This window comes from Nothoprocta perdicaria, unplaced genomic scaffold, assembly GCF_003342845.1.
Source record: "Nothoprocta perdicaria isolate Ctin4 unplaced genomic scaffold, notPer1 scaffold_141, whole genome shotgun sequence".
Classification (NCBI taxonomy): domain Eukaryota; kingdom Metazoa; phylum Chordata; class Aves; order Tinamiformes; family Tinamidae; genus Nothoprocta; species Nothoprocta perdicaria.
The window spans coordinates 1575823-1588812 of record NW_020454550.1 but is presented as its reverse complement, the minus strand read 5'-3'; the positions used below and the strand labels follow the sequence as shown (position 1 = coordinate 1588812).

General features: G+C 41.0%; 1 protein-coding gene across 1 annotated transcript in view; it reads left to right on the top strand.

Annotated features, from left to right (window-relative positions):
- AGPAT5 (1-acylglycerol-3-phosphate O-acyltransferase 5) overlaps positions 1 to 8191 on the top strand; it is a 52544-nt gene extending 44353 nt beyond the window's left edge. Inside the window, exons 7-8 of the mRNA XM_026034275.1 lie at positions 3833 to 3956; positions 5769 to 8191. Coding sequence (XP_025890060.1) covers positions 3833 to 3956; positions 5769 to 5994 — 350 coding nt within the window. The 3' untranslated portion in view covers positions 5995 to 8191. The remainder of the gene's footprint in view (positions 1 to 3832; positions 3957 to 5768) is intronic.
- The last annotated feature ends 4799 nt before the right edge of the window (positions 8192 to 12990 follow it).

The window sequence follows — 12990 nt, the reverse complement described above, 5'->3', positions numbered from 1 at the left end:
TTAGGAGTGGTGAAATAAATTTTGTGCTAGCATTAAGGTAAGGCTGGTTTGAAGCCAGTTGTATGTTCTTTTGGAGGTGCTGGTGTGTTTAGATTTCGAAGTGTCTCTCATTTCCTTTATTTACCCAGTAACACCGATTATTCTGAATAGAGTTTAAAAAAAAAAATTAAGAGTAGGGATTAAAACCAGATAAAACTGATACAATTTTTCCAAAATCCCAGCTAACAAAATACCATATACAGTGTATTTGTTCACAACTAAAAAAATTAGGGGATTTGTTTCCTTTCTTGGAGGCTTTTGCATCTTTTTCCATTAATCTAAATTCTGTGTTGAATCATTCAATACCATGTTAATATGATTTTTTTTCCCAACAAATCACAAATAGTTTGGGTTTTCACAGTTTAAGAACAAAAAATGCTAGATCCACTCTATTTTAAATTTCTGCCTTCTACTGTGTTTGGAGCTTAGAAGTATTATAAACATTTTGCACTCATATCTGTTATTTTGACAGAAGGTGGGGTGTTTTATGATTGACCACATGAAAGACAATCCACTTGGCTACAAAACAAGTTGTTAATATTCTTTTAACCCAAAACATACTTGATTCTTGATTGACTGACAGTCTCCCCAATACAAGAGTTGGTTATAGAACTTGGTTTGCACTTTGCATGTTGAAGGCAAGTTTAGGTTTGTTTGTTCCTCCTGTTAATTATAACAAATTCTGGCAAGATTAAGGATCGGAGAAGCCTGTCAGATGCTGGCCTTGGGGGCCGGCATCCCCAAGGTTCGTGCAATTTGCACATAATAAATGGCTTCAATAAGATTTTGTTTCTTAGCTTAATTACATAAATCTTTAGGGATTAAAGCTGATGTGAAATTAAGGGTCATGGGACYACCACAAACCTTTAGAGATTGTGGTGATAAAATCCAGCTGTTTCTTTTCAAAAACAACTGCTGAATAAATTGTTCTTATCCACTAGCGTTTGTAAGTGATTGCAATGATACTGTTAATCTAAAAAGAAAAAAAAAGGATTACTTGCATTAAACACTGAAATGAATTGCATAATTAAAGACTAGTCAGATTCCCTGACTGGCTTGATTGCATGCGTTGCATCGTCGTGTGAGGATGTACCGGATGTCTGGAGTCTGGATGGAATGGCCCAGATTCCCTGGATCCCCCGTTATGGCAGGATCAGCCCTTGGGGGGGCTCTTCCTGRCTGCGTGGCCGGATGAGGCAGTGAAGGAGGGTCCCGGATTTCACACCGATGGGCAACAAGGAGGAAGCAGTAGGATCTGCAGCTAAGTGGATTAAATTTAGACTGGTTTAAGGAAGGTGGAATGGAAAGCAGTAACAATCAGCATGGATTGGGGCTTGGGTATGAGGTAGAAAGGCAGCAGCAATCCGTACATATTTGTGGGATTTTTGTTTAATTTCTAAGCAGATTGGTAAAACTGTCGAGTTTCAGACTCAGGTGGGGGAAGAGCTGCTTTGGAAATATCTGTGCCTTATTCCTTTCTTGTTAATTGAAGTTTATCACTGATGATATACACAACTAGTATTAAGTGACTACTATTAAGTGACCAAATGTCAGTATTTTTAAGGAGTATATCAGTAATTTTATAAAAGTCATACATCTGTTAACAGTGCTATCATATGCCTTAGATTTTGCTTGTTTTGTAATTTGTTTAATAATTTGTCAATGGAATTATAAATAACATCAGGAAAGAGGCATTTGTTCTGTTCAGAACAAACTATAACGTGAAGCAGTAGAAACATACACTGTACAAGGCACAGAATAATGTTTTAAATACTTCTTAAACCTGGATCTACAGCGCTTGCTAAGCATGCTTAGCATCGCAAAAATGAAGTAATACATATGCTGGTAAAGATGTTTTCTATAGGAATATCTAGTTCAAAAAAGACCTTATAATCCAGCTTACAGGCGTTTATTTTCTGTGATACAATTCTGCATATTTTTGGGATGTTCCACTTATTGTTAATACCACCCAAAAGAGGATTTGCACATCAGTGTACATTACAAGTATTTAAGTCGTGGATAATACATGTGTAATTTAAAAACACTTATCGTGCGCTTTTAGGTGCTTGTTCTGTGCGTGACCCTCGCAGGGTGAGGGAAGGGCCTGGATTGGGAATCCTGTCAGGCCGTGTCCTCAGCGAAGCAGAGCTCTGGGATTCCTGTCCGACTGAGGCGAGCGGGAACGCCGGCCGTCTCGCCATGAACACGGATGCGGGGAGGTTGGCGGGAACGCTGCGTGCCAACCTGGAAACACATCCTATACGTATCCCAGTTCCGGCCCTCCGAGTGCCTAACTTGCCCAGCATGGAGCAGCAGCAGCAGCTTCCTGGCTGTAGCAWGGACACAGCCCGGCCAGAGGAAATTAAAAAGTATCTCATTCAGTGGCAGTCGTGTCTGCTAGGAGGTGGTGCTGTTTAATTAGGGTCCCAGCCGTTGAATAGGAGTTAATGACATTTGGGCCTTGTTCTTTTGGTGCTAAGGAGCCGTCCGGTGAGTGACTCGGCCTGAGGCCTGCYCGGATCTGCACAGGGCGCCTTGTAAACGTCTGCATCCAGTTGTCCAGGACTTTATCTCACAGACCCCTTTGCATGAACCGGCTTTTAAAATTCTTTTAAGGGAATTTCTAGCACGTATGATGAGGATTGCTTTGACAGCAGAGCCCTTAGAAATGAATGATCCTGTAAAGAAGAAAAACAAACGGGAGGTGGTCTGCTTTGGCAGAGAGCAATAAAGATGTTCGGGCAGTGAGGATTATTTTGCACAGTCATTCTTCAAGATACCCCTCACAGCTCTGGGTCAAACTCTTCGTACAGCTGTGTTGCTGTCCRGAGAAAACATGAACAGCCTAAAGGGGCCACCCAGTGTGTTACGTTTGTTGCCCATCTGAGTTGTAGGAAGGCGCTCCTGATCCCTCTCCAAAATGGGAAGCAGGCCCAAATATCAAAATGCTTCCATCCTTCCATCGTGTGTGTCTTGTATAAGGATCCTGTGGCTGTGGAGTTCAGCTCCTCTGTTCCTACTGTACACTGCCAGTGAATATAAATTATTAACAATCCCCAAAACCTGGTGTATTTTTCATACACAGCRAATTTACCATTTGTTAGTTGTAAGAAATCTTACAAAGCTACTTGGGTAACTGATTTTCGCTTGTAGCTGGCTTGGTGTTTGCCGAAGGATGAAGTTGTGGAGCTGAGAGAGGGGAGTTACAGTAGGGTTGTCATTACTTTCTAATGCTGTACATGACAGCAAGAAAAATGAATGGAAAATGAAAAGCAGCATTTTCTTCCGAGAACATCGTTGCCCTCTTGCACATAACCTAATTGTAGGTTATAACTTAAATTGAAACCTGATTGCTCCTGGAGATGCTTGTGAGCATCCGTGAGCAACAAACACCCAAGAAAATCTAAACACAGGAGAAGAGGGTTCCTGGTTTTAGTCAAAATTGCAGGCTGGTAACTTTCTGTCAAGGTACTGCATCCCATGTTAAGGAATGGGGTTCTAGCTCAGATTGCTGCTGAGGCAGAAGTGTAACACTTTCAAGTACTGCATTTTATAGTTAGCTGTCTGCCTTTGTGGCAGCTTTTCATGCTGCACCTGACAGTGGGTAACGCTGCAACGGCATGAACTCCAGAGACCTTCAGTTCAGTAAAATACATAGGACTCATGCATTAAAAAAAAGGCTTTTGAAAACTGAATTTACAGCCACAAGGCCAGAAGTTGAGAATATTGGGGATGAATGAATGCTTGACAGTGCATCTGTGACTCAGTTCTGTTGTTTTGCTCTCTTTTTAAGAATTTCTTTGCAAGGAATGCCCAAGAGTTCATATTTTTGTGGAACGTATTGAACTGAAGGACATTCCAGAAGAACAGATTTATATGAGAAGATGGCTTCATGAACGCTTTGAAATAAAGGATAAGTGAGTAACAGTATTCAGAACTTTCAAGAAGCTTGCTTATTTCTTTTACATGAACAGAATGCAATCTAAGACATTTTAGGTTCATTTCTGTGGTCTCATTTGTCCACTGTAGCAAATACCTCAGTGAGGGAGTGAGGTTTACAAACTGTTTTGCCTATTCCAAATTAATTGTGAAATACCCATGGTAACTTCAGACCAGTCATTACTCTTTTGGATGGAGTTGCACAGATGGTGTCCATAGTCCTGTGATTATTTTGGACAATAACCTCATGAGTAAACCTGTTGCTCAGGAGGTTGGGATTCTTGAGTTTTTAGTCTTCCTTAATCTGAAGGAAAAAAGAAAAAGCCATGAATCCTGAATCCCCTTTCCAGGAGGGATTCCATTCACCTGAGTACTTTCTATGTTTTCTCTTGACACTATCATGCGTGACCAAGACTGGCAAATTCCTGAGGCAGGAAAGCAAGGAAATGGGAGCTTGATTCCAACCCAGCGATCAGTATGCTGAGTTACAAAGCAGCAGGTCACTTCTACCAACACGTTTCTGCATCTTCCATCAGAGAGAGACTGGATAAAACCTGAAGTGACCCAGAGATCCCAACCTCCATTGGGAAAAAAATTTAAATGAAGTAGAAGATTTTTCTGTCCACCTCGAAATCACAGCAAAACTTAAATGCCTGGTTCCATCCAGCATCTCCAGATAAGGTCACTAGCGAGTGTTTGCAAGAGATTCTAGGCTCCTTGTGGAGGGTCTGCTGTTTATTTCTTTTTTAATGTGTCTGTGGGACTTAAATGTTATTTGATGATAGCTTCATTTACCTTGTCTGAAGTTCAGATTTAAGAGGGATGAATCGCCTGTTTTCTAAATCCCTAAATTTGTACATATTTGCCAGTTTTTTAGATATGTTCTTGTTTAAAATTCCACTGCTGCCACACCATGGGAGTAAAGGAATGGATGGATTTGACCCGTGATCCTCGTAGGCGTTGCYTGTCTGTAAACATGGCACTATTACCAAAACGTATCATCAGCTTAGGAGAACTGCTTTTTATTTCCCTCACTTAGAGCCAAGAAAGTCTTAATTTCATTTTATAGACAAGGAAGTGATAGTAAAATAAATGGCTAGTCTGCTGTCCCACAGGAAGCCTTCTGGTGCAGACGAGCAAATTTGACCAGATCATCTGTGTCTCATTGTAGCCTCTTTCTGACTGGAGCTTCCAAATCAGCCTCTCAGCCTCATATCATGTGAATTGAGAGAGATTTAAAACAAAACCCATTTTAAAAAAATTATTATTGCTTTTCAAATATGAGAGAAAAAATACTACTAGGTTTAACATTTTACTACAGCATTATTGATTTCCAATTTTGTTTTTAGTATTATCAACTCTCTTTATTAATTTGTGTCATGAATGCATTTTTTTCCTGTGCTTTTCAGTGGTTAACTGTATTGTATTTTAATCTTGTAGTATTGACCAATACTTTGGGCTTATTTTCTAAGTGCCAAGCTAAAAAAAAAAAAAGATTTTTTTAAGCTTTTATATTCTATGTTAAAATTATTCCCTTAGGAAAAAGCTCGTTTTATTGCTCACAAGGGTTTGGGCTGAGTACTGGTTGTGTAACATTGCTCTGATGAATACAGCGTATTCTCAAAATGTGTTAATCAGTTAAACTTGCTACAGATGGGTCGCTGGACATACTGTTGAACCAAATTTGTTTGATTATGTATGATTAAAAACAGATTTTGAATGAAAGAAAATGGCTTTAAACTTCTTGCACTGATGCATGAATCTGACCATCTACTTTTGTCTGCTTGTAGGTTATTAATAGAGTTTTATGATGCAAAGGATTCCAAAAGAAGAAATAAGTTCCCTGGAAAAGGTGTCCATTCCAAATTAAGCCTCAAGAAAACTTTGCCATCTTTGCTGTTTTTAGGTGGCCTGACTGCTAGTATGCTGCTGACAGAATCTGGAAGGAAACTTTATGTAAAAACATGGATATATGGGACCTTAATTGGCTGCCTGTGGGTTAGCATTAAACCGTAAGCAGGTGTTAGTCTCCAATCAGTGAGATGTGCTGTCTTTTCTTGCACAGTGCACCAAACTTTTTCCTGAATTTATAGAAAAGAGTGTAAATAAAGCCTTAATGATTGAACATTGGAAAGAATAGAATTTGTGACTTAAGACTCTGTGTGGTTGGTCTGGGGGAAATATATGTAGTTTTTTTCAAAATTGATACTGAGTTTTGCTGGAAGAATGACAGATAAACTGAGTTATGTGATAAACTGTTTTCCCCATGAACTAACAACCATCTCTATCTGCAGAAGATTGAAGTRTGAGTTATGCATAAGGGTGTCTTAAGTGGACCTGTGAATGTATTTGAGAGATTAATTTACAATATATATTTATTCTTCTGATATTCATGTTGAATTTTTGTTGCTCTTTGGTGCATTGCAGCAACTCAGTTGCATCTAACCCAGCTGTATTGCAGCTAAAATCAACAGGTTTTTTTTTAGAATTTTGCTTTTTAGTTTTAGATAAATACTTTGTTCTTTATGAGGGACTGTGTAAACTGGCAAATCATGAGATGTTACGTGAGGCAGAATATAATGCTCCTGAGGACGGCTGTTCATGGGGAAGCAGCTCTGTTTATCTGGTGCATGATGTTTTGGTTATGTTACATATTAGCTCATTATTTTACATCTGCAAAACATGAAATTTTACAGAGCAAAGAGCTTATTTTGCGCACCCTGTGTTTGTGCACAAGAGGAATGTATGCAGTATAAGAAAATGTTAAGTTTTTTAAATGTGGCCTAGCCAGACTGTATCCTACCGTGTGCCCGAGTTGCCAGTTGCTTGTGGGAAGTTCCAGCGGAGCTAACAGAGCTGCAGTGTCCGTGCCACGAGGAGCAGCRAACGCTCCCAAGCTCCCCGTTACCTCAAAAGTTACCTGGAAGCGAATTTACCTACTTTGCTTAATGTAGAGAATATCCCGGACTCCTGCAGGTGTAGTAATGGTAATGGGGAACACGCAGAGTTCCTGCTCATCGGAAGCCTTTTCCTGCTGACCTGATTGAGCCTAACGTTTCATCACCTGGAAAGCATCTTCRTGGCTCGACACCGCACTAGATTTGCCAGCCCCGGTAGGCGACGCAGGCTGCAGCTGGACTGAAGTTATGGGCTTAATATATATGGCTTGTACAGTAGATTGATAGTGAAAGAAATGCATATTGTATCAGTATTTCACTTGCTTGAAAATATACTTTAAAAAATGAGATAGGCAAACCCTTAAGCAGACCTTAAAAAAGGTCTGTTATTCCTATGGCTGATATATTTTGGGGGGAAATGCCATTTCCTCATATCAAGAGAATAGTCTATACATGCAGCACTGGAGTAGGAAGGAAGATGTATTTTATCTTCTTTCATTAGATAATCAGACTCTGCATCAAGGTGAAAAATAAACTAGAGAATATTTTTCTATCACACTTCTAAGYTTTAAATGTGCATTTCTTTCTAGCTTCAGTAGTGTTTGTCTTGCATTAGAGCCTGCTATGAGTTACAATGATATGTCTAAAAATTTTAACTCAATTTTTCAGATTTCACTGTTGTCAGTTAATTAAAATTACTGCTTTTACTGTGTTTTTTTCCATAGAATATTATAGAATAATTATGGCTCCACCTTAAAAATCATTTAGTACAACTTTCAGTTTGCAGTTCTGTGTCTTTCCGTAATAGATTTTTGTCACCAGAGTTATTTATATCAGAGATTGATTCAGGATATGTTGATGAACCATGTTAAAAACAATGACTGGGAACAATGTTGAAAAACAGTATTGTTAGGAGGCTGTGAAACCAGGGGGAAAAAAAAAAGCCATTTTATGTAACAGCCAAATGTGCTCCCATGTAATTCTTCCTATTCTCAGCTGAATGTTTCCAGTGGGTATGACCAGAAAGCTGTGTTCCTATGTTAGTTGAATTTTTGAATCATGGAATGAAATTTCACTCTGATATGATTAAATTTCTTGGTAATAGTTAAGAGGGACATTTGATCTTACATCAAAAATAAGTGCAAGCTTCTTAACTCATTTGTAGAAAAACAACTGTTGTTTTGGAGAGCTTAATTGCCACAAAATGTTGGACCTCTCTTGCAGTTTAACTACTGGGAATATATTTGACGTAATGCAGCAAACCAACAGGAAGTTTATTTTGAAAGTTACTCTCCATGTTAAACAATTTTGTTGGAGGGTTTTCTGCAATTAATTTATATTTTTTTTGAATCTAATTTGCTGGTGTATTTGGTGTTGGGATTATCACATGCTATTTCTTAATATGCACTGATATTAACTTGAAGTATTTGTTCATTAAAAGGAGAAGAGCCAATGCTCACGCAACTTTTCTGTCCTGTCTACTTGTTCATTTTATTCTGCGTTTTTATGTCTGTAACTTGGTTAACAGGAACTGTCTACGGAAAGGCTACATTGCCACTTCAAGTCCTTGATGTAGGATTTGTGTGAGAAGCAACCCCCGAAAGGAAGAAAAAGTGTGTCCATGTTGCGTCCCTGTTTTCATGCAGCTAAATTATTTTACCTTTGGATACACGCCGTGGAATCCCGTGCAGCCCACAGCCRGGCCGGGCGGCGGGAAGAGCCGCTCCGTAAGCGGCGGCACCGCCTGGTGCTCCAGTGGAGCCGTCGGCACCTCCGGCCTCGCGCCGGCCGCGTCGGGCGACGCTGTCCAGGAGCGGGAGCGGAGCCGGCGCTGGGAAGAGCCTCGCGAGCACCGCGCCAAGGGGCCCGCAGCCGGAGACACCCCGGGTGCCGTGACAGGATCAACCTGAGGATCCACTTGTGTGCTCAGCTTGTCTTCTTTTGTTCAGCTGTGTCAGTGCACCTAATAAAGGAGATTTCCCTCCACACGAGTGTTGCCCTGTTTGCGTGCATAAGCCATGTGCAGATAAGCCCTTTATGTTCAGCAGCACCATCACTGTGTGCTAATTCCACAATCCCATACGTGTCGCTTTTTTGGAAGGAGCTGGGCTAGTAAGGAAGAGACGATTTACTTAACAGAGCATTACAAAAAAGTGTGAGGTGTGAGTAATGCTACCATGAGGAAACGTCTGAGTAGGATGTCTGAGAAGATCACTCTGTAGAAAGAAGGGAAAACGGTCAAAATTAGCAAGTCCTCTGAAGCTGCTTGCCCAGTCTTTGACTTTGTAGCTATTCTTCCCTCCTGCAACCTTCTCCTGACTCCAGTGGAGTCATTTCATAGTGTAGTGCTAAACACTGTGCCATCTTCCCTTCAGGAGAATACAGCATANGAGCCGTCTCTTCTCCAGAGAAAACAGGCCCAGCTCGCTCAGCCTCTCTTCATACGAGAGATGTTCCATTCCCTTAATCATCCTGGTTGCCCTTCTCTGGACCCTCTCCAGAAGCTCCACGTCCCTCCTATACTGGGGTGCCCAGAACTGAACACAGTACTTCAGGTGCGGCCTCACCAGAGCTGAGTAGAGGGGCAGAATCACCTCCCTTGACCTGCTGGCAACGCTCCTCCTGATGCAGGCCAGGATGCCATTGGCCTTCTTGGCCACGAGGGCACACTGCTGACTCATGGTTAACTTGGTGTCAACCAGGACTCCCAGGTCCCTCTCCGTGGAGGTGCTTTCCAGCAGGTAAAAGTGTCTCTAATCGAACTGAATTCTGAGGGAGAGGGAGGGAGCTATTTCAGGAATGGATTTTGAGGGAAACCAGGAGCAGGTGTGGGATCTCTGGCGTAGTGTTGCTGGAAGTGATGGAGCAGACTTCTCCCTCTTCTCCAAATAACAGATTCCCTTAGCTGCAGAAATTTCAGGATAACCTTGCCCAGAAGGTCTACAGAAAAGTACTCAATATGTTTAGAATCTCCCCACCTTCTTAAAGCCTTTAAAAAACAYTTTCCTTTATAAACCTGGAGACCACAGTTTAGTCCTAACCTGTAATTGTAGGTCACCTTAAGTAGTTGACTCTGATGACAGGCTTTTAAGTGAACATGATGGGATTTTGCTTGTCTTACCTTGGCTTGTCTTACCTTTGTCCATCCTGTTAGTTTGGAGCTCTGCAGTCACAGTGAAAGAGATCTTGGCATACTACATAAATTGCCACGCATAAGACAAAAAAGAAATGTTAAATTAATAGAATGGCACAAGTTACGCAGATAATAYACAGCAATTTAGTGAGTGCAAAGCTGTAATGATCTAATACAAAAATATTAGAAGTATCAGACTTCATCTGCTGTAGTCACATTTAATTGATTCCAGAGAAGATAAGCCTTTCATTTAAGGGCAATTTTCCCGGTCAGTGTGGTGCATATTTCTCGTTTCTTCTCTTCTTTCAGTGCTAGGTCTGTGTATCTATCCTTGATTCTCCGGATCTGTGCTTGATGAGTCCCTCGGCACCTATGCCTGCTTTTTCAGACACTGGTGTGAACCTCAGATTTCCTTCCTTCTTCTCCATAGCACAAAGTATTTTCTTACCTATATTCAGGCTCAGGAGATCAACTCACATTAGATCATTGGCATTTATCTTTGCACAACATTTTCTGCTTTGGAAGACTGGTGAGCACGGCTTCTCCTGCTCGTGAAGAGGCTGAAATCTGTTGCTACTAAACTGTGAAAAAGCTGTTGAGATCAAGGTGCCTGGTAAGTCTACATTGAATAGACAAAGAGGGGAATTCCCAGCTATTGATGCTCCACTGACTGACAGTTTGCACAGCCGTAAGTAAATACACAGAACAGAACCTACCCTTAAAATAGTTGTTTGTTTCTGGTTCATATTTGTAATATGAAAAATGCATTAGGGACGCTGGTACAGACTGTGTGTTAGGCAGCCACTGTGTCTCTTAYCTTGTATGGGAATTCGGTTTTCAGTGGAAATGTTGCCCTGTGTTTGTGTTCTCTGCATGACTAATTCAGAACAGAATCACTTTAACCTGTTTACCTGATGATGAGGCAAGCACGAAGGTAATGCAGAGGACAGAGATGTTTGAAGGCAGAAGCAGCTTTTACTCGCAGATGTGCTGCGCTGAGCAGCTGGGTCCATCGCAGAGTAGGGACAGATGAACAGGCCCTCCAAATCTCYGTCCCAAAAGTGTAATACTGAGACCCAGCTCACCTAGAGCTGCCCCTATGAAGGGTTTAGTAGAGAGGCGTGAGCTAAAACCCGCTCATCTCTGAAGTTTAAATGAGTCAGTGTCACAAATTGTTTTGTTTGCAAAGTATCCAGAACTTGGGACTGCTCTCCTGAAGGTCCAGCTTTTACCATTCTCCTTCCAAAAAGTAACTTAGAGCTCATTCTTATTTTGAATAATAGCTGGATGAGGGTGATAAATACTTAATCTGTGGAAGCCTAGTCCCTGSAGTAGGAAATAGGAGATATGGTCACAGTACTCTCCTGGCCTGAGGAAGACCAGAACTGCAGCACTTTCCATCACTGCCACCACCTTTTCCTTAGGGAGGCTCTCCCAGGCTATTCGGAGTAGGCATCTCTTGAGTGGCCTGACAAAGACGAGAAAAACTCTTAAGAATCATAGGGTTACTATGATTGTAATGACTAAGGTATTGGCTGGGCACATGGAGTACTGTGTTCAGTCCTGCTCTTTGGAAGGAGTATCCAGTGATGCAGGTGCTCTAGCAAAGCCTCTCCTCAGGCCCCCAGSGCCTGTTTTGGTCCCACATTGTCTATACCAAGGCTCTCCTTCCCCCACCTTCTTTAAMGACTCCCACGAAAGCTGAAAATGCCAAAGTAATTTTGAATGGCTGGACGCAGCAATTCACAGCAAGCCTCCGGCCGCCTCAGCTGCGCAGCTATTCCATCCGACTGGGACCACAGGGGAAACTGAGCTAGAGAGAATTTAATTTGCAATCGGCCAAGACGTGAGAGTTGACGCTGTGGTGTTCCCAATAATCTCCAAATACCGTGTGGCATCGTAAGCCACAAGGGAAAGAACACACAGTCTCCAAGGCTGAAACMTGAACCTAAGCTCTTAACATTAGTTACCTCTCAAACCATAATAAACCATAGTCGAGGCTTTTGCTTCTGTTTTAGCAGACATTTACATCTGCTATATGTTTTGTATAAAAAAAGGAAAGTTCAGACTCAGCAAACAGCATTGCCTTTCCATTCGGTTGTCCTGTATAATAATAATTTTCAATACATTTAAATATTATCTACATAATCTATATTTTTGCATTTTCTAAAAAGACAGGAAATCTTCCTTAATTGTCACATGAACTATAAAATAGTGGTAATGGTGGTTTGATAATGAGATGCTTTAATAAATTTCTGTTGACCACAAATCATTGTATTATTATGACGAGGTACTAAAGAGTGTCAAAAACTTTTTTTTTTTTTGGTAAAAAATTGGAGGGAAGAGAAGAAATTAAAAAACAGAATTACTTCTTTCTGAAATGGCTTACTTTTAAACAGCACTTGATTCCCATCATAGATTCATTTGCTTTTCTAATAAAAGAGAAATAAAAATGGGTAAATATCATAATTCACGTTGCTATTTAGAAAGACTCAAGTGGAAGAATAGCTGATGAAATTGTGTTTTAATTGTCCAGAAAACCAATGGTACTCCAAAAARCGGACAAATAATTTTGCATAGCTAAAGCACTCGTGCCAGTACAGGATATGGTATTGTTTTCCATGTTTAAACAGTCATAAGAGATTGTGTATAAATATCCTGATACTGTCAATTGTATTCCTGTCCTATGACAAGATAGCAACAGATTCAAGAAGTCACAGTATTTSAAAAACATCCCCTTTTGCTCTGCAAGTATGAAAGCTCCAAGTGGCTGCTGTCTCGAGCGTGTCCTCCACGTCCTTTTGAACGGCCGTCTGATGCTCTCAAAGCCACTTTAAAGCTAACAATTGTTCTTGGCAGCAAAACGTGTGTGAAAGCAAAGGTGTGAGCAGGGACACGTACTCTTACCAAGAATGCTGGTCAGGGTGATMAGGACCAAGTGGCCCATCAACAAACCCTGCAAAACACTGGAATGAAAAGCCT